Source organism: Procambarus clarkii, chromosome 10 (genome assembly GCF_040958095.1).
Source record: "Procambarus clarkii isolate CNS0578487 chromosome 10, FALCON_Pclarkii_2.0, whole genome shotgun sequence".
NCBI classification, from domain to species: Eukaryota; Metazoa; Arthropoda; class Malacostraca; order Decapoda; family Cambaridae; genus Procambarus; species Procambarus clarkii.
In genome coordinates, this window is record NC_091159.1 from 28,435,930 (window position 1) to 28,457,756 (window position 21,827).

General features: G+C 51.3%; 1 protein-coding gene across 1 annotated transcript in view; it reads right to left on the reverse strand.

Annotated features, from left to right (window-relative positions):
• The window catches only part of LOC123745863 (uncharacterized), a 200,474-nt gene that overhangs the window by 45,496 nt on the left and 133,151 nt on the right, over positions 1 to 21,827 (reverse strand). Inside the window, exons 4-9 of the mRNA XM_069322254.1 lie at positions 17,574 to 17,703; positions 15,618 to 15,715; positions 9,557 to 9,663; positions 7,904 to 8,225; positions 5,924 to 6,073; positions 4,912 to 5,015 (exon numbers count right to left, since the gene is read on the reverse strand). Coding sequence (XP_069178355.1) covers positions 4,912 to 5,015; positions 5,924 to 6,073; positions 7,904 to 8,225; positions 9,557 to 9,663; positions 15,618 to 15,715; positions 17,574 to 17,703 — 911 coding nt within the window. The remainder of the gene's footprint in view (positions 1 to 4,911; positions 5,016 to 5,923; positions 6,074 to 7,903; positions 8,226 to 9,556; positions 9,664 to 15,617; positions 15,716 to 17,573; positions 17,704 to 21,827) is intronic.

Genomic DNA, 21,827 nt, shown 5'->3' on the forward strand with positions numbered 1-21,827 from the left:
AGTGGTGCTCCATATACTTATTTAATCCAGGTCATCTTGAAGGGCATGACAATCATCAGTGTGCGTGCGTGTGCGTGCGTGTGGAGCAACGAGGGAAAGTAAGAAACAACGAAACATGGTCGTCTATTTACAGTGTGATGTGTTGTATGGTGGTGACATCTTGAGCCAGGTTACTGTGACTCAGCCACCGGCGCCACACATGCAACAACCACCACCACAACACTCATCAAACATTGCCCCAAAAACCACATTGAAAAAAAGAAAAGAATACTTAATGCGTTTTCAACCGTCACTTCTTCAACACAGCCAGACAGAAATGGACTGGAGGGTGAAGGACTGGAGGGTGGAGGACTGGAGGGTCAAGGACTGGAGGGTCAAGGACTGGAGGGTGGAGGACTGGAGGGTGGAGGACTGGAGGGTGAAGGACTGGAGGGTGAAGGACTGGAGGGTGAAGGACTGGAGAGTGAAGGACTGGAGGGTGGAGGACTGGAGGGTGGAGGACTGGAGGGTGAAGGACTGGAGGGTGAAGGACTGGAGGGTGAAGGACTGGAGGGTGGAGGACTGCAGGGTGAAGGACTGGAGGGTGAAGGACTGGAGAGTGAAGGACTGGAGGGTGAAGGACTGGAGGGTGAAGGACTGGAGGGTGAAGGACTGGAGGGTGAAGGACTGGAGGGTGAAGGACTGGAGGGTGAAGGACTGGAGGGTGAAGGACTGGCGGGTGAAGGACTGGAGGGTGAAGGACTGGAGGGTGAAGGACTGGAGGGTGAAGGACTGGCGGGTGAAGGACTGGAGGGTGAAGGACTGGAGGGTGAAGGACTGGAGGGTGAAGGACTGGAGGGTGAAGGACTGGCGGGTGAAGGACTGGAGGGTGAAGGACTGGAGGGTGAAGGACTGGAGGGTGAAGGACTGGAGGGTGAAGGACTGGAGGGTGAAGGACTGGAGAGGTGAAGGACTGGAGAGTGAAGGACTGGAGGGTGAAGGACTGGAGGGTGAAGGACTGGAGGGTGAAGGACTGGAGGGTGAAGGACTGGAGGGTGAAGGACTGGAGGGTGAAGGACTGGAGGGTGAAGGACTGGAGGGTGAAGGACTGGAGGGTGAAGGACTGGAGGGTGAAGGACTGGAGGGTGAAGGACTGGAGGGTGAAGGACTGGAGGGTGAAGGACTGGAGGGTGAAGGACTGGAGGGTGAAGGACTGGAGGGTGAAGGACTGGAGGGTGAAGGACTGGAGGGTGAAGGACTGGAGGGTGAAGGACTGGAGGGTGAAGGACTGGAGGGTGAAGGACTGGAGGGTGAAGGACTGGAGGGTGAAGGACTGGAGGGTGAAGGACTGGAGGGTGAAGGACTGGAGAGTGAAGGACTGGAGAGTGAAGGACTGGAGAGTGAAGGACTGGAGGGTGAAGGACTGGAGGGTGGAGGACTGGAGGGTGGAAGGACTGGAGGGTGAAGGACTGGAGGGTGAAGGACTGGAGAGTGAAGGACTGGAGAGTGAAGGACTGGAGGGTGAAGGACTGGAGGGTGAAGGACTGGAGGGTGAAGGACTGGAGAGGTGAAGGACTGGAGGGTGAAGGACTGGAGGGTGAAGGACTGGAGGGTGAAGGACTGGAGGGTGAAGGACTGGCAGGGTGAAGGACTGGAGGGTGAAGGACTGGAGGGTGAAGGACTGGAGGGTGAAGGACTGGAGGGTGAAGGACTGGAGGGTGGAGGACTGGAGGGTGAAGGACTGGAGGGTGAAGGACTGGAGAGTGAAGGACTGGAGAGTGAAGGACTGGAGAGGTGAAGGACTGGAGGGTGAAGGACTGGAGGGTGGAGGACTGGAGGGTGAAGGACTGGAGGGTGAAGGACTGGAGGGTGAAGGACTGGAGGGTGAAGGACTGGAGGGTGAAGGACTGGAGAGTGAAGGACTGGAGGGTGAAGGACTGGAGGGTGAAGGACTGGAGGGTGAAGGACTGGAGGGTGAAGGACTGGAGGGTGAAGGACTGGAGGGTGAAGGACTGGAGGGTGAAGGACTGGAGAGTGAAGGACTGGAGAGTGAAGGACTGGAGAGTGAAGGACTGGAGAGTGAAGGACTGGAGAGTGAAGGACTGGAGGGTGAAGGACTGGAGGGTGGAGGACTGGAGGGTGAAGGACTGGAGGGTGAAGGACTGGAGGGTGAAGGACTGGAGGGTGGAGGACTGGAGGGTGAAGGACTGGAGGGTGAAGGACTGGAGGGTGAAGGACTGGAGAGTGAAGGACTGGAGAGTGAAGGACTGGAGGGTGAAGGACTGGAGGGTGAAGGACTGGAGAGTGAAGGACTGGAGAGTGAAGGACTGGAGGGTGAAGGACTGGAGGGTGAAGGACTGGAGGGTGAAGGACTGGAGGGTGAAGGACTGGAGGGTGAAGGACTGGAGAGTGAAGGACTGGAGAGTGAAGGACTGGAGAGTGAAGGACTGGAGAGTGAAGGACTGGAGAGTGAAGGACTGGAGGGTGGAGGACTGCAGGGTGGAGGACTGGAGGGTGAAGGACTGGAGGGTGAAGGACTGGAGGGTGGAGGACTGGAGGGTGAAGGACTGGAGAGTGAAGGACTGGAGGGTGAAGGACTGGAGGGTGAAGGACTGGAGGGTGGAGGACTGCAGGGTGGAGGACTGGAGAGTGAAGGACTGGAGGGTGAAGGACTGGAGGGTGAAGGACTGGAGGGTGGAGGACTGCAGGGTGGAGGACTGGCGGGTGAAGGACTGGAGGGTGAAGGACTGGAGGGTGAAGGACTGGAGGGTGAAGGACTGGAGGGTGAAGGACTGGAGGGTGAAGGACTGGAGGGTGAAGGACTGGAGGGTGAAGGACTGGAGGGTGAAGGACTGGAGGGTGGAGGACTGCAGGGTGGAGGACTGGCGGGTGAAGGACTGGAGGGTGAAGGACTGGAGGGTGAAGGACTGCAGGGTGAAGGACTGGAGGGTGAAGGACTGGAGGGTGAAGGACTGGAGGGTGAAGGACTGGAGGGTGAAGGACTGGCGGGTGAAGGACTGGAGGGTGAAGGACTGGAGGGTGAAGGACTGGAGGGTGAAGGACTGGAGGGTGAAGGACTGGAGGGTGAAGGACTGGAGGGTGAAGGACTGGAGGGTGAAGGACTGGAGGGTGAAGGACTGGAGGGTGAAGGACTGGAGGGTGAAGGACTGGAGAAAAGGTCACGTGACCCACAGGTAGCATCAGGCCCCCCCCCCCCCCCCCGGCCCCGCCCGAGGGAAACTGAAATAAGTTTATAGAGGAATAAATACACACGAAGGGATGAGATAGTTGAAGTTATTCTCACCACGTTCAGTAGAACGTGTTCACACACATACATAGAGCCATACATACATACATACATACATACATACATACATACATACATACATACATACATACATACATACATACATACATACATGCGGACAGTGTCCGGGGCGACCAAGAGGTTGCGCCTTAGGGACCAGCAGCGACTTGCCCATAACAGTCCTTGCTTTATAGTTATATATTATATGGGGTACCCGGCGGTGCCCGGGTCGCTCCGGCACCCCCCTCCCCCTCTCACCCACAGCCAACCTGCCCAGCATCCCTCACATACACCCTCTCCCTCTCTGTCCCCCATACACCCTCTCAGCGTCCACCCACCCGATCTTCCCCTAACATACACCCCCTCCCCCTCCCCATCAACACAACCGCCCCCACCCCCTCCCCCATCTACACCCTACCAGTCTCCGACATTTTAGGGACTCGGTCATCCACCTTCCACGAATTTCGGGGGATGGGGGAAATGCTCCCCCCCCCCCCGCCCAAGCCTATGACAGTCTTGTCATAGTCAGTATTCATTGTCATAAAAATCCCCCCCCCCCCAACACAAGTCACTCTGGAAAGTTGGATAAGACTAGCCCAACGCAGCTGGCCTGTAATCTTGGACACACAGACGGAGTTTCTCTGCTAAAAAATAACACTAGAAGGAGTTGCCAGCAGTGCCCAGGTGTGTGTCTGTGGAGAAACACAAGTTGCTGCAGAAAGTTACAGGAAGACCTTGACAATCTCCAGGAGTGGTCAAACAAGTGGCTGCTGGAATTCAGTCTCAACAAATGAAATGTAATTAAGATTGGAAAGGAATAGAGGAGAACAGAAGGGGAAGATAACAGGAATAACACTCGCACCGGAGGCACACTCACACAGGATAACATCAGCAGCATATGGGATGCTGGCAAATATATGTACATCATTTAGAAACTTAAATCAAGACACCTTCAAAGAAATCTACGCAACATTTGTAATACCAACACTGGATTATGCAGCACCGGCGTGGAACCCGCACCTTGGGAAACAAAGCCAAAATTGAAAAAGAACAAAAGTTTTCCATAAGATTAGTGCCCGAGCTAAGAGGGTTAAACTACGAGGATAAGTTAATGGAACTAAATCTCACAACCCTAGATGATAGAAGGAACAGAGGAGATATGATCACAACCTATAAGATATTTAGAGGAATAGATAAGGTGGACAAGGATAGACTCTTCAGACTGAGAGAAAGCAAGACAAGAGGACACAAGTGGAAGCGTCAATGAGCTTATGGGACGTTAGCAAGTACTCGTACCCTGTACGGGTAGTTAACAAGTGAAATGATCTAAAATAGGAAGTTATGGAAGCCACCTCCATCCACAACTTTATGGCCATATTCAACAAACAGTTTGGACGTCGGAATAGATAAATTGTAATGCAATAAGTATCACAAGGCTGGTAGGCGGGGCACACAGAGCTAGACCTCACTCCCCTGTAGATAGGTAAGTACTGATAGGTAAATACCATCACCACCCACATCATCACCTCTACCAAGCCACCACCCACACCACCACCCACACCACCACCCACCACACCACAAGCACCACCACCCACACCACCACCACCAGCACCACCACCACCCACCTGATGTTATCGGTGACCCAGCGGAAGAGCACCCTCACCATCTGAAGGTTGTCCTCCGTGGGATGACACAAGAAGGCCACCAGCTCCTCCAAGTCCTCCGTCACCTGTCAAAGATACCCGTGTTAAGACCACTACACCACAAGACGGGGTCGTGTGTTGACCACCACCACCCACCACCTGACAATGGTCCAGGACGGTCACTACACGTCGCCGTCTCTTCATCTTCTGGCGTGTGTTTGGTCATCATATATTCAGCCATACTTGTTACTTCTTAATACTTTTTGATTGCATGCATATACATATACATATATAATACACATAGGGAGATACAGTTATGCACACACACCCATTTTTAATAACAATCCCCAACAGTCTAAGTGATTGGGCACTATTCCTTTCCTCCGTCCTAAATCCTTATCCTTTTCAAGTCTTATATTGTAGTATTGGCTTAGTGCGCTCTTCTTATAATTACCTTAACTCTTAACAATAATACTTATCACCAGTACCTGGTCTGGGGCCAGGAGGGGAGTGGGGGGGGGGTAACCCACACTACCACCAGTACCTGATGACCAGACCACACACTAGAATGTGAAGGGACGACGACGTTTCGGTCCGTCCTGGACCATTCTCAAGTCGATTGTGACTTGAGAATGGTCCAGGATGGACCGATACGTCGTCGTCCCTTCACATTCTAGTGTGTGGTCTTGTCATCATACTTTAGCCACGTTATTGTGACTCATCGCCTGCACCAGTACCTGGTCTGAGGCCAGGAGGGGGGGGGGGTGGTTGGTAACCCACAGTACCAGCAGTACCTGGTCTGAGGCCAGGAGGGGGGGGGGGGTAACCCACAGTACCAGCAGTACCTGGTCTGAGGCCAGGAGAGGGGGGGGGTAACCCACAGTACCAGCAGTACCTGGTCTGAGGCCAGGAGGGGATGGGGGTAACCCACAGTACCAGCAGTACCTGGTCTGAGGCCAGGAGGGGGGGGGGTAACCCACAGTACCAGCAGTACCTGGTCTGAGGCCAGGAGAACATGGGCGTCCGTGTCGCTGAAGTCAGCCTCGGCCAGCAGCTCAGCCTTCCTACACTGTGGCGGCTGGGCAGCGAACTGGGGCGCCTCGTCCGTCAGTATGTCGTTATCCGTCTGCACACTCACGTCCACCTGTAAGGAGTCATTACCATATAGTTACGTCATTACCGCAACTGTTACGTCATCACCATATAAGTGACGTCATTAGCTCGCGAGGTCATGACGTCACACGGTGATGCCCGTGTGGGTGCCAACGCTGCGTGTCACAGTTCAGAGATACAATGCAAGCTTGGCCGGCCACAAACCAAGTCGTATGGCTTATATCAACTAATTCATATTCGTATGTCATACGCACGACAACGTACGGTTTCGTATGAAAAAAGTTGTGTTCTATGATATACAGGTATACATGCGTGAGTGTTGTGTGGTATACATGTGCTTGCGTGAGTGTTGTGTGTTATACATGTGCTTGAATGAGGGTTGTGTGTTATACATGGCCTTGTGTAAAGGTTGTGTGGTATACATGACCTTGTGTAAGGGTTATGTGGTATACATGGCCTTGTGTAAGGGTTGTGTGGTATACTTGGCCTCGTGTAAGGGTTGTGTGGTATACATAACCTCGTGTAAGGGTTGTGTGGTATACATAACCTCGTGTAAGGGTTGTGTGGTATACATAACCTCGTGTAAGGGTTGTGTGGTATACATAACCTCGTGTAAGGGTTGTGTGGTATACATGGCCTTGTGTTAACAAATGGAAGGCACCAGGCAGTGTAGGGCTGGAGACAGACACAATACACAGTTTCAGATGAAGGTATGAAAAATCCCTATAGGCTCTGGAGCTTGTACACACAATCCGTTCTCAGACCAAGTCCATTCCTTCCAGCGGTCAACCCCACAGAAGCATTCATAAATGTTAACATGCTGCTCATTCAAAACAGGAATTTTCTCAAATATAAATTAATATTATAATATATTAGCATATTGTGCATATATAGGCATAGGTTAGGTTAGCTTAGGTGTTTAGGTTCTGTTGGCGATTATTTGTATTTGTAGTACGTGGGTGAAGCATTTATAGCGTTGTGATTCGAACAAAATTCGTCAGTGAAGCACTTGTTCCGGATATGTTCGAACGTCAGCAGTTGTGAGTCAGCCCGTCCTCCAAACAAAGATCCAAAAGTGATTCCATGCACCCGCCAAACTCCCTGTTTATGAATGAAAAGCGATTTACACACGACTCACAACTGCTGACGTTCGAACATATCCGGAACAAGTGCTTCACTGACGAATTTTGTTCGAATCACAACGCTATAAATGCTTCACCCACGTACTACAAATACAAATAATCACCAACAGAACCTAAACACCTAAGCTAACCTATCCTATGCCTATATATACACAATATGCTAATATATTATAATATTAATTTATACTTGAGAAAATTCCCGTTTTGAATGAACAGCATGTTAAAATTTATGAATGCGTCTGTGGGGTCGACCGCTGAATGTAATGGACTTGAGTCGAGGATGGGTTGTGTGAGTCGTGTGCAAATCGCTTTTTATTCATAAACAGGGGGTTTGGCGGGTGCATGGAATCACTTTTGTATCTTTGTTTGGAGGACGGGCTGTTAATAGCGTTGTGGTTCGAACAAAATTCGTCAGTGAAGCACTTGTTCCGGACGTCATCAGTTGTGAGTCGTGTGTAAACCGTTTTCATTCATAAACAGGGCGGGGTTTGGCGGGTGCATGGAATGGACTTTGGGCTTTGTTTATGAGGACGGGCTGCATTGATGGTTGAGAGGTGAGACAAAAGAGGCGAAGCTCAACCCTTGTGCGTGCGCACGCATTTACACACACACAAACACAGCTGAACACCAGTTGATTGACAGTTGAGAGGTGGGACCAAAGTGCCAGAGCTCAACCCCCGCAACCACAACCAGGTGAGTACACACACGGTCACACCCACAGAACACTCACCATGATCATACGAACGCGGTGCGGCCTTGGCAGGACCGTAAGACCCGTCATCAAGAGGTTGTCCACACCCAGGCGCGCCAGTCTGGGTCCAGCGCTGATGGGCGACCCTCCTGGCCTCGTTCCTGCCGGTGGTGTCCGCGGGCTGCTGCTCCTCCGCAGGGGCGGGCGGTGGCGGGCTTGGAGGAGGGGTGGCGAGGGCAGGAACCACTGGCAGAAGCTGCTGGCGAGGCATGGCGGACCCCAGCCCCGACGTGGATGGACCAGAGCTGGCGTCAGCCAGGTCAATCTCATCCCCGACGCCTGGCTTGATGCTGCTGACACACGGCCATGGTCAGTGAGGGTCCAGTGGACATCTTAATGTGTCCTTAATGTGTTGAAACCATATACTCGGAATTATAATTGTGGAGGTGTATGTCAGTATACACAAACATCAGGAGGTGTATGTCAGTATACACAACATCAGGAGGTGTATGTCAGTATACACAAACATCAGGAGGTGTCAGTATACACAAACATCAGGAGGTGTATGTCAGTATACACAAACATCAGGAGGTGTATGTCAGTATACACAAACATCAGGAGGTGTATGTCAGTACAACACAAACATCAGGGGCGACCTTATCATCAATAACAGGAAGAGTCGAGTATCTGACTAAACGCCAAGTCTTTTAGTAACATGTGACCACTGTTAACTGTTAGATAGGTTAGTGGGTTAGGATGCCTAAGAACAACCAAACAAGGGTAACCTTTGATGAACTAAAGATAGTCACTGAGAGCTGTCATAACCTACGTGAACCTGTACAGACGGTTACTTGCTTTTAACAAGGACCAACAGTCGTCATTAACCCCGGTCCAGGAAGGATGACATGTGACAAACCAAAGTCTGATGTTGGACCACCTTTCACACAACCACACAGATGACACGAATTCTACCACAAAATTAACCACAACCGCTGCAATAATACTAACCCATTAATGTGTAGAGTATTAATATCCACTATTTGTGGCATAGGCTATATATATGTAATATAACCCCCTCCCCCCCCTGTGATCAGATAAGCACCTGGCAGGAGAACTTTAAAATATACACTCCACTGAAGTAATCTAAATCAATTAAAGTAAATTGACGAAATCAAGAATAAAAACAAATGCCTGCTAGGAAATACTCCACATGTCAGCGCTGGACTCTGCACAATGTGCAGCCTAATTTCATAATTCCTGAGCATGGTCGGTTTCCTCTCAAAAAGTGGATTGCACAAAAGGCTTTTTACCGACGACAAAGTCAGCTTACAAGTGCCTACACTCCTCTGGTGCCTACACATGGAGATCGCCTACGACTGATGTTATGGGTCGCTGCACTTTATGCAGCTGCAAAAGGTGTGACGTCAAACAAATGGCATCACTGATGCCTCATTGGTTACATTTGGTCACGTGACTATTAAGACGTCGTCGATGGATATGACGTCAGAGCTCTACCAGGTTTAACCAAAAAAATAAACAAAACAATGTTTAACCTAAAATCCACCTTATATAATAAGTTTATACATGTTGACGTAAATATAATATTATGGTGGTGGTTCATGTGGGGGAGTGTGGTTGACAGAGGCGTGAGTAATGGTGTGGTGAGTGGTGGAGTACTGACCAGGTGGGCGGCCGGGTGAGGGCTGCTGGAGGAGGCAGGAATAACACCTCAGTCTGCGTCGACGCCGAGGCTGTGGTCACCTCCGTCTGGGTGCTGGCGTTCTTCACCTGTTGGTGGAGACTGTCTCTTAGTACGGCTCTCGTGGCTGGTGGTGGTGGTGGTGGGTCAGGGTCTGCCACACAGCTGGTGGTGATGGGTCAGGGTCTGCCACACAGCTGGTGGTGGTGGGTCAGGGTCTGCCACACAGCTGGTGGTGGTGGGTCAGGGTCTGTCACACAGCTGGTGGTGGTGGGTCAGGGTCTGCCACACAACTGGTGGTGGTGGGTCAGGGTCTGCCACACAGCTGGTGGTGGTGGGTCAGGGTCTGCCACACAGCTGGTGGTGGTGGGTCAGGGTCTGCCACACAGCTGGTGGTGGTGGGTCAGTGTCTGCCACACAGCTGGTGGTGGTGGGTCAGGGTCTGCCACACAGCTGGTGGTGGTGGGTCAGGGTCTGCCACACAGCTGGTGGTGGTGGGTCAGGGTCTGCCACACAGCTGGTGATGGTGGGTCAGGGTCTGCCACACAGCTGGTGGTGGTGGGTCAGTGTCTGCCACACAGCTGGTGGTGGTGGGTCAGGGTCTGCCACACAGCTGGTGGTGGTGGGTCAGGGTCTGCCACACGGGTGGTGGTGGTGGGTCAGTGTCTGCCACACGGCTGGTGGTGGTGGGTCATGGTCTGCCACACAGCTGGTGGTGGTGGGTCATGGTCTGCCACACAGCTGGTGGTGGTGGGTCATGGTCTGCCACACAGCTGGTGGTGGTGGGTCATGGTCTGCCACACAGCTGGTGGTGGTGGTTCATGGTCTGGCACACAGCTGGTGGTGGTGGGTCATGGTCTGCCACACAGCTGGTGGTGGTGGGTCATGGTCTGCCACACAGCTGGTGGTGGTGGGTCATGGTCTGCCACACAGCTGGTGGTGGTGGGTCATGGTCTGCCACACAGCTGGTGGTGGTGGGTCATGGTCTGCCACACAGCTGGTGGTGGTGGGTCATGGTCTGCCACACAGCTGGTGGTGGTGGGTCAGGGTCTGCCACACAGCTGGTGGTGGTGGGTCATGGTCTGCCACACAGCTGGTGGTGGTGGGTCATGGTCTGCCACACAGCTGGTGGTGGTGGGTCATGGTCTGCCACACAGCTGGTGGTGGTGGGTCATGGTCTGCCACACAGCTGGTGGTGGTGAGTCATGGTCTGCCACACAGCTGGTGGTGGTGGGTCATGGTCTGCCACACAGCTGGTGGTGGTGGGTCATGGTCTGCCACACAGCTGGTGGTGGTGGGTCATGGTCTGCCACACAGCTGGTGGTGGTGGGTCAGGGTCTGCCACACAGCTGGTGGTGGTGGGTCATGGTCTGCCACACAGCTGGTGGTGGTGGGTCAGGGTTCTGCCACACAGCTGGTGGTGGTGGGTCATGGTCTGCCACACAGCTGGTGGTGGTGGGTCAGGGTCTATATATGACGGTTTATACCTATATATATTTAAACAGCAGTAATGCTTATTCTAAAACTGGGTTCTCAAGTGCCTATGTATGAGTGCACATGTGCGCATGTATGAATGCACATGTGCGCATGTATGAGTGCACATGTGCGCATGTATGAGTGCACATGTGCGCATGTATGAGTGCACATGTATGAGTGCACATGTGCGCATGTATGAGCGCACACGTGTGCGTGTCTAAATGTTTTACGAACAAGATTGTAAATACATTGAATTCCATGTTTATGTGTCACACAATGAATGTTTGAAAGTGCTCCAGGAAGTGACCATTAACACAAGGGGCCGGCCGCTCCTGTCTCACCGTGCCTCAGCTGATTGTGGCTCCACGACCACGCTTGGCGTGGCACAAGGTGCTCTACTCCTCTTGGCAGCTCGGTTGTAACCCGTTCTCGCACTTGCTTATAGTCAATATTGGCTTATTAATAAGTTCATATGTGATATACTAATTTATTGTAAATATATGAGTTTACCTTGAAAATCTGAATAGAAAACACCGACCTAACCTAACCTTCTTAGTATGTTAAGACAAGCATGTTATTGCTTCTTAATTACAGTTAGTACTTAACCTATACCTATATAGATATTACAGTTTTATAAAAATAATGAAACAAAACAAATATTTAAATAAATTGTAAAGTAACTCAGGATATTGTCAAAATTTTGTATAAAATATATATTATTTAATGAACCTGAAAAAAAATCTTAATATTAAAATTCGGTATGAAGAGTTTACACATTGAAAACAAAATATAACTTGGAATATACCATATATATACTTATTAATATACCAAATATTGATTATAAGCAATAAGTCATATATGTACTGTCTTGTGCAAGAGCGGGTTGCACTCGTATACCGTGGCCGCCCTCTCTCTCTCACACACACACACTTAGGAGCCGGTGGTTGAGCGGACAGCATGCTGAACGCGTGATCCTGTAGTCCCGGGTTCGATTCCGGGCGCCGGCGAGAAACAATGGGCAGAGTTTCTTTCACCCTAACGCTTCTGTTACCTAGCAGTAAATAGGTACCTGGGAGATAGTCAGCTGTCACGGGCTACTTGCTGGAGTGTGTGTAGTGTGGGGAAAAAAAAGAAATAGTAGTTAGTAACAGTTGATTGACCGTTGAGAGGCAGGCCGAAAGAGCAGAGCTCAAACCCCGCAAAGCACAACTAGGTGAATACACACACACACACAACACACACACATTGAGGATTGAGGAGGATTGAAACAGAGGATGATAGTAGGAGGCTACAAGATGACCTAGACAGACTGAATGAATGGTCCAACAAATGGCTGCTAAAGTTTAACCCGAGTAAATGCAAAGCAATGAAACTAGGCGGTGGAAACAGGAGGCCAGACACAGGATACAGAATAGACCTCACTACCTACAAAATCCTCGGGGGAATTGACAGGGTAGACAAGGATAAACTATTCAACACTGGTGGGACGCGAACAAGGGGACACAGGTGGAGACTGAGTATCCAAATGAGCCACAGGGACGTTAGAAAGAACTTTTTCAGTGTCAGAGTAGTTAACAGGTGGAATGCATTAGGCAGAGATGTGGTGGAGGCTGACTCCATACAAAGTTTTAAATGTAGATATGATAGAGCCCAGTAGGCTCAGGAACCTGTACACCAGTTGATTGACAGTTGAGAGGCGGGACCAAAGAGCCAAAGCTCAACCCCCGCAAGCACAAATAGGTGAGTACACACACACACACACACACACACACACACACACACACACACACACACACACACACACACACACACACACACACACACACACACACACACACACACACAGATGGAGACCTAAATCACGTTGGGAGACAAATGTGTGGATGTTATGGTAAGAAACTTAACACAACATGTAAAGGATGACAAGAGAAAGGGAAGGATATCCACCTGATCTTCACCCAGAATGAGAAAACCATCGAGAACTTTGAGTAAATGATGGAACTTTAAGGATGACCACGAGACTAGGGGTCAGGGCAAGGAGAGTTAACTATAGGAAAAGGGACCACATGAGGATAAGGGTACCTGGAAGATGTACACTGGGGGGTGGGGGGGGGTGATTTATAAGAGAAACAGTACACGAAATGATGTATTAAGTGGAGATGCAAAGAGGCTGAAGAGTGCTTCATACTAAATAGAAACGTAAAAAAAGTAGAAGGGAATGGAGGAAATACAGATATTATAGGACAGAAGAAAACGGGAATAGATGCAACAGAACTAGGAACGAATACATAAATATAAAAAGAAACTACGAAAATGTGTCTTTGCTTGAGAAGCAATACCATACAAACCCCTACATGATCATACACGAAGGAACATGACAGTGAACGACCAAGTGACAAGACTACGGACAGCGGGACGGGGATATGAGACTACGGACAGCGGGACGGGGATATGAGACTACGGACAGCGGGACGGGGATATGAGACTACGCACAGCGGGACGGGGATATACAGAAAGTGATGCGGAGAATTGTGAGGAACTGAACGTCGGTGTCCAGGGTGTGATCACCACCGTGAGTGAACACCTCCTACTTTTGCCAGAGGAGACCATCATAAATGAGACACTCTAACATAATTAGGCAACAGTAGAGGAAGTAAAGAAACAACTAACATCGAACTAGAACTCAAGGCGTGCCCTGAGCGGGTTAGGACGTGCCCTGAGCGGGCTAGGACGTGCCCTGAGCGGGTTAGGACGTGCCCTGAGCGGGCTACGACGTGCCCTGAGCGGGCTACGACGTGCCCTGAGCGGGCTACGACGTGCCCTGAGCGGGCTAGGACGTGCCCTGAGCGGGTTAGGACGTGCCCTGAGCGGGCTAGGACGTGCCCTGAGCGGGTTAGGACGTGCCCTGAGCGGGCTACGACGTGCCCTGAGCGGGCTACGACGTGCCCTGAGCGGGCTACGACGTGCCCTGAGCGGGCTAGGACGTGCCCTGAGCGGGTTAGGACGTGCCCTGAGCGGGCTAGGACGTGCCCTGAGCGGGCTAGGACGCGCCCTGAGCGGGTTAGGACGTGCCCTGAGCGGGCTAAAATATAAAAACGGAAACCACGTACAAAACTCAGGCAAATCATAACATAGAACGAAAAGGCAATGTAAAGGATCTGGGTGTACTCATGTCGGAAGACCTTACCTTTAAAGAACACAATAAAGTAGCCGTCACAACTGCAAGAAAAATGACAGGTTGGATAACAAGAACTTTTCACACTAGAGATGCTATACCGATGATGATACTTTTCAAAACGCTTGTGCTCTCTAGAGTAGAGTACTGCTGCACAATGACAGCACCTTTCAAAGCTGGAGAAATTGCTGACCTGGAGAGAGTGCAGAGATCCTTTACTGCTAGAATCCACTCAGTAAAACATCTAAACTATTGGGACCGACTAAAGAGCCTAAAACTGTACTCCCTTGAGCGCAGGCGGGAGAGGTACATAATAATTTACACGTGGAAAATATTAGAGGGGCTGGTCCCAAACCTGCACACAGAAATAACATCACATGAGACCAGAAGACATGGCAGGATGTGCAGAATACCCCCGTTGAAAAACAGAGGTGCAACTGGTACTCTGAAAGAGAACTCTATCAACATCAGAGGCCCGAGACTGTTCAACACGCTTCCACTACACATAAGGGGCATAACTGGCCGACCCCTCACTGTGTTCAAGAGAGAACTGGATAAGCACCTCCAAAGGATACCTGATCAACCAGGCTGTGACTCATACGTCAGGCTGCGAGCAGCCGCGTCCAACAGCCTGGTTGATCAGTCCGGCAACCAGGAGGCCTGGTCGACGACCGGGCCGCGGGGACGCTAAGCCCCGGAAGCACTTCAAGGTAACCTCAAGGTAAGGTAGGCTAGGACGCGCCCTGAGCGGGTTAGGACGTGCCCTGAGCGGGCTAGGACGCGCCCTGAGCGGGTTAGGACGTGCCCTGAGCTGGCTAGGACGCGCCCTGAGCGGGTTAGGACGTGCCCTGAGCGGGTTAGGACGCGCCCTGAGCGGGTCAGAACGCGCCCTGAGCGGGTTAGGTTGTGCCCTGAGCGGGTTAGGTCGTGCCCTGAGCGGGATAGGTCGTGCCCTGAGCGGGTTAGGACGTGCCCTGAGCGGGTTAGGACGCGCCCTGAGCGGGTCAGAACGCGCCCTGAGCGGGTTAGGACGTGCCTTGAGCGGGTCAGGACGTGCCCTGAGCGGCCTAGGACGTGCCCTGAGCGGGCTAGGTCGTGCCCTGAGCGGGTTAGGTCGTGCCTTGAGCGGGTCAGGACGTGCCCTGAGCGGGCTAGGTCGTGCCCTGAGCGGGTTAGGTTGTGCCCTGAGCGGGTTAGGTTGTGCCCTGAGCGGGTTAGGACGTGCCCTGAGCGGGTTAGGACGTGCCCTGAGCGGGTTAGGTCGTGCCCTAAGCGGGCTAGGACGCGCCCTGAGTGGTTAGGACGCGCCCTGAGCGGATTTGGACGCGCCCTGAGCGGGTTTGGACGCGCCCTGAGCGGGTTTGGACGCGCCCTGAGCGGGTTTGGACGTACCTTGAGCGGAAACATGCTGGTGGTGGGTCGGGGGACGTCCGTCACCAAGGGTAGATATCGGTAGTCTGTCTGAACGAAGGCGTCTGTCCGGCTCAGCTCTGAAAACACGTATTACTTGGATTAACCGAGACATACATGTTAGGATGTCTGTGACGCGCGCACGCACGCGCGCGCGCGCGCACACACACACACACACACACACACACACACACACACACACACACACACACACACACACACACACACACACACACACACACACACACACACACACACACTACTAGGGGGCCTGGTAGCCTGGTGGACAGCGCGCAGGACTCGTAATTCTGTGGCGCGGGTTCAATCCCCGTACCAGGCAGAAACAAATGGGCAAAGTTTCTTTCACCATGAATGCCCCTATTACCTAGCAGTAAATAGGTACCTTGAAGTTAGTCAGCTGTCACGGGCTGCTTCCTGGTGTGTGTGTGTGTGTGTGTGTGTGTGTACTCACCTAGTTGTGTCTGCAGGATCGAGCATTGACTCTTGGATCCCGCCTTTCGAGCATCGGTTGTTTACAGCAATGACTCCTGTCCCATTTCCCTATCATACCTGGTTTTAAAATTATGAATAGTATTTGCTTCCACAACCTGTTCCTGAAGTGCATTCCATTTTCCCACTACTCTCACGCTAAAAGAAAACTTCCTAACATCTCTGTGACTCATCTGAGTTTCAAGCTTCCATACATGTCCCCTCGTTCTGTTACTATTCCGTGTGAACATTTCGTCTATGTCCACTCTGTCAATCCCTCTGAGTATTTTATACGTTCCTATCATGTCCCCCCTCTCCCTTCTTCTTTCTAGTGTCGTAAGGCATAGTTCCCTCAGGCGCTCCTCATACCCCATCCCTCGTAGCTCTGGGACGAGTCTCGTTGCAAACCTCTGAACCTTTTCCAGCTTCTTTATATGCTTCTTCAGATGGGGACTCCATGATGAGGCGGCATACTCTAAAACTGGCCTCACGTAGGCAGTGCAAACCGCCTTAAATGCCTCCTTACTTAGGTTTCTGAATGATGTTCTAACTTTTGCCAGTGTAGAGTACGCTGCTGTCGTTATCCTATTTATATGTTCCTCAGGAGATAGATTAGGTGTTACGTCCACCCCCCAGGTCTCTTTCGCGCGTCGTCACAGGTAGGCTGTTCCCCTTCATTGTGTACTGTCCCTTTGGTCTCCTATCTCCTAGTCCCATTTCCATAACTTTACATTTGCTCGTGTTGAATTCCAGTAGCTATTTCTCTGACCATCTCTGCAACCTGTTCAGGTCCTCTTGGAGGATCCTGCAATCCTCATCTGTCACAACTCTTCTCATCAACTTTGCGTCATCCGCAAACATCGACATGTAGGACTCTACGCCTGTAAACATGTCGTTAACATATACAAGAAATAGAATTGGTCCCAGCACCGATCCTTGTGGTACTCCACTTGTTACTGTTCGCCAGTCCGACTTCTCGCCCCTTACCGTAACTCTTTGGCTCCTTCCTGTTAGGTAGTTCCTTATCCATGCTAGGACCTTCCCCCCCCCCCCCCCCCGCCTGCCTCTCGAGCTTGAACAGCAGTCTCATGTGCGGTACTGTATCAAAGACTTTTTGGCAGTCCAGAAATATACAGTCCGCCCAACCATCTCTGTCCTGTCTTATCCTCGTTATTTATCAATAGAATTCCAGAAGGTTTGTTAGGCACGATTTCCCTGTCCAGAACCCATGTTGATGTTTGTTCACAAACCTAACGTTCTCCAGGTGTGTGTGTGTGTGTTGTGTGTGTGTGTGTGTGTGTGTGTGTGTGTGTTGTGTGTGTGTGTGTGGAAAAAAACAGTTAGTAGTTAGTAACATTTAATTGATTGACAGTTCAGAGGCGGGCCGAAAGAGCAGAGCTGAACCCCCGCAAGCACAACTAGGTGAACACAGACAGTGGGGACACTTACGGAAGTAGGTTGGGTTGGGCGGAAGTGTCTGCGTCTCCTTGTCCTCGCGTTGCTTAGGGTCCCAGTCCAGTTCCTCCTCCAGCACCTGCTTCGTCTGCACGCCCACCTCCATCACCGCCGGCCATGACACCTGTCCCCACGACGGCACACAACTCTGTTACATCCTCCTGGTTACCCATCCTGCCCACACCACCGGTCATGTGTACCATCCTACCCCAGAAACCTGCACTGTGTACCATCCTACCCCAGAGACCTGCACTGTGGTACCATCCTACCCCAGGGACCTGTACTGTGTACCATCCTACCCCCAGAGACCTGTACTGTGTACCATCCTACCCCAGGGACCTGTACTGTGTACCATCCTACCTCCAGGGACCTGTACTGTGTACCATCCTACCCCCAGAGACCTGTACTGTGTACCATCCTACCCCCTGAGACCTGCACTGTGTACCATCCTACCCCCAGGGACCTGTACTGTGTACCATCCTACCCCCAGAGACCTGTACTGTGTACCATCCTACCCCAGGGACCTGTACTGTGTACCATCCTAACCCCCAGGGACCTGTACTGTGTACCATCCTACCTCCAGGGACCTGTACTGTGTACCATCCTACCCCAGGGACCTGTACTGTGTGCCATCCTACCCCCAGGGACCTGTACTGTGTACCATCCTACCTCCAGGGACCTGTACTGTGTACCATCCTACCCCCAGGGACCTGTACTGTGTACCATCCTACCCCCAGGGACCTGTACTGTGTACCATCCTACCCCCAGGGACCTGTACTGTGTACCATCCTACCTCCAGGGACCTGTACTGTGTACCATCCTACCCCAGGGACCTGTACTGTGTGCCATCCTACCCCCAGGGACCTGTACTGTGTACCATCCTACCTCCAGGGACCTGTACTGTGTACCATCCTACCCCCAGGGACCTGTACTGTGTACCATCCTACCCCCAGGGACCTGTACTGTGTACCATCCTACCCCCAGGGACCTGTACTGTGTACCATCCTACCCCCAGGGACCTGTACCGTGTACCATCCTACCCCCAGGGACCTGTACCGTGTACCATCCTACCCCCAGGGACCTGTACTGTGTACCATCCTACCTCCAGGGACCTGTACTGTGGTACCATCCTACCCCAGGGACCTGTACTGTGTGCCATCCTACCCCCAGGGACCTGTACTGTGTACCATCCTACCTCCAGGGACCTGTACTGTGTACCATCCTAACCCCCCAGGGATCTGGCCTGTTGTACCATCCTACCCCAGGGACCTGTACTGTGTACCATCCTACCCCAGGGATCTGTTACTGTGTACCATCCTACCCCAGGGACCTGTACTGTGTACCATCCTACCCCCAGGGACCTGTACTATGTACCATCCTACCCCCAGGGACCTGTACTGTGTACCATCCTACCCCAGGGATCTGTACTGTGTACCATCCTACCCCAGGGACCTGTACTGTGTACCATCCTACTCCCAGGAACCTGTACTGTGTACCATCCTACCCCTGGGACCTGTACTGTGTACCATCCTACCCCCAGGGGACCTGTACTGTGGTACCATCCTACCCCCAGGGACCTGTACCGTGTACCATCCTACCCCAGGGACCTGTACTGTGTACCATCCTACCCCCAGGGACCTGTACTGTGTGCCATCCTACCACCAGGGACCTGTACTGTGTACCATCCTACCCCAGGGACCTGTACTGTGTACCATCCTACCCCACAGGGACCTGTACTGTGTACCATCCTACCCCCAGGGACCTGTACTGTGTACCATCCTACCCCCAGGGACCTGTACCGTGTACCATCCTACCCCCCAGGGACCTGTACTGTGTACCATCCTACCTCCAGGGACCTGTACCGTGTACCATCCTACCCCCAGGGACCTGTACTGTGTACAATCCTACCCCCAGGGACCTGTACTGTGTACCATCCTATCCCCAGGACCTGTACTGTGTACCATCCTACCCCCAGGGACCTGTACCGTGTACCATCCTCCCCCAGGGACCTGTACTGTGTACCATCCTACCCCCAGGGACCTGTACTGTGTACCATCCTACCCCCAGGGACCTGTACTGTGTACCATCCTACCCCCAGGGACCTGTACTGTGTACCATCCTACCCCCAGGGACCTGTACCGTGTACCATCCTACCCCCCAGGGACCTGTACTGTGTACCATCCTACCTCCAGGGACCTGTACCGTGTACCATCCTACCCCCAGGGACCTGTACTGTGTACCATCCTACCCCCAGGGACTACCTGTACCGTTCTGTGTACCATCCTACCCCCAGGGACCTGTACTGTGTACCATCCTATCCCCAGGGACCTGTACTGTGTACCATCCTACCCCCAGGGACCTGTACTATATAAGACTGTACAATGGATCTGTACTATAAATACCCCGGGACAAATAGACTGGATACATATATACTTGACAAACTATACAGTATGTTATTCATAATACAGTTAAAGGAAAGGTTAACATCAACACAATAATCAGACGTTGTATAGAACAAACAATTACTGGTCATTAACAAGTAAAATTCATACAGCAAATTGTGGCGAAACTCGTCTGACCGTCGAGACCACAACATGAAGGGATAATATTACTGAGACACATGACCCGGACCAAGCTTAGAATAACCTTTGTAAAATATGTTTCCATAAGGTTCTCACGTGCACTGATAACCTGGCGACCATGGATGTCTGCAGAATTTTAATGCTTATTAGTGTGTGTGTATAATGAAGAACAGGTTATATATATATATACAGTATAATGATTACAGTAAAATGATTTTTACATTATATATATATATATATATATATATATATATATATATATATATATATAAATATATATATATATATAATATAATATATATCTATATAATATATATATATATATATATATATATATATAATATATAATGTAAAAATCATTTTAAGGGAGTGGAAGGAGGGTTCTGGAGGTTGCCAGACACCTGCCTCATTAACTAAGTGAGTGAGCTTGGTGTGTGGAGAGGTTTACATGAGCAAGTTGGTGGTGTTATTGCTCGTAAAGCTGGCAAGAAGACCGCCCTCACAGGGAAGCGATAGTAAGAGGCCTGACGGGCGAGGGGGGTAACGACCTCTTGCTTAAGTTTACATAATTGGTGTGATTTCCGTTTCTGGTTCTGTAATTATCGTTAATTTCAGCAATGACACAGCTGATCTCTAGTCACCAACTGCAGTATACTATTGTGAGGACTTTCCTTTCCCTTACTTCTGTATCATATGTAATACAGTTCAGGGTGGGTGCCAGCTCCCGGCCCCAGGAGGTGTTGTGGTGCCACACGAGGGCCCCAACTGTGTTATCTTCTCACAACAACTCCAGTATCCAGTAGAAGACTGACCAGGAACTAATGGAACCAGGCTTGTAAGTCTTAGAGAGACATACACAGTCTCTCTCTCTCTCTCTCTCTCTCTCTCTCTCTCTCTCTCTCTCTCTCTCTCTCTCTCTCTCTCTCTCTCTCTCTCTCTCTCTCTCTCCCTCTCTCTCTCTCCCTCTCTCTCTCTCTCTCTCTCTCTCTCTCTCTCTCTCTCTCTCTCTCTCTCTCTCTCTCTCTCTCTCTCTCTCTCTCTCTCTCTCTCACTCTCTCTCTCTCTCTCTCTCTCTGTCACTCTCTCTCTCTCTCTCTCTCTCTCTCTCTCTCTCTCTCTCTCTCTCTCTCTCTCTCTCTCTCTCTCTCTCTCTCTCTCTCTCTCTCTCTCTCTCTCTCCTCTCTCTCCCTCTCTCTCCCTCTCTCTCTCTCTCTCTCTCTCTCCCTCTCTCTCTCTCTCTCTCTCTCCTCTCTCTCTCTCTCTCTCTCTCTCTCTCTCTCTCTCTCTCTCTCTCTCTCTCACACACACACACACACACACACACACACACACACACACACACACACACACACACACACACACACACACACACACGGAACCCACACACTACGGAACCCACTCGAGAGGCAGGCGGGGTGGGGGGAAAGGTCCTAGCATGGATAAGGAACTACCTAACAGGAAGGAGCCAAAGAGTTACGGTAAGGGGCGAGAAGTCGGACTGGCGAACAGTAACAAGTGGAGTACCACAAGGATCGGTGCTGGGACCAATTCTATTTCTTGTATATGTTAACGACATGTTTACAGGCGTAGAGTCCTACATGTCGATGTTTGCGGATGACGCAAAGTTGATGAGAAGAGTTGTGACAGATGAGGATTGCAGGATCCT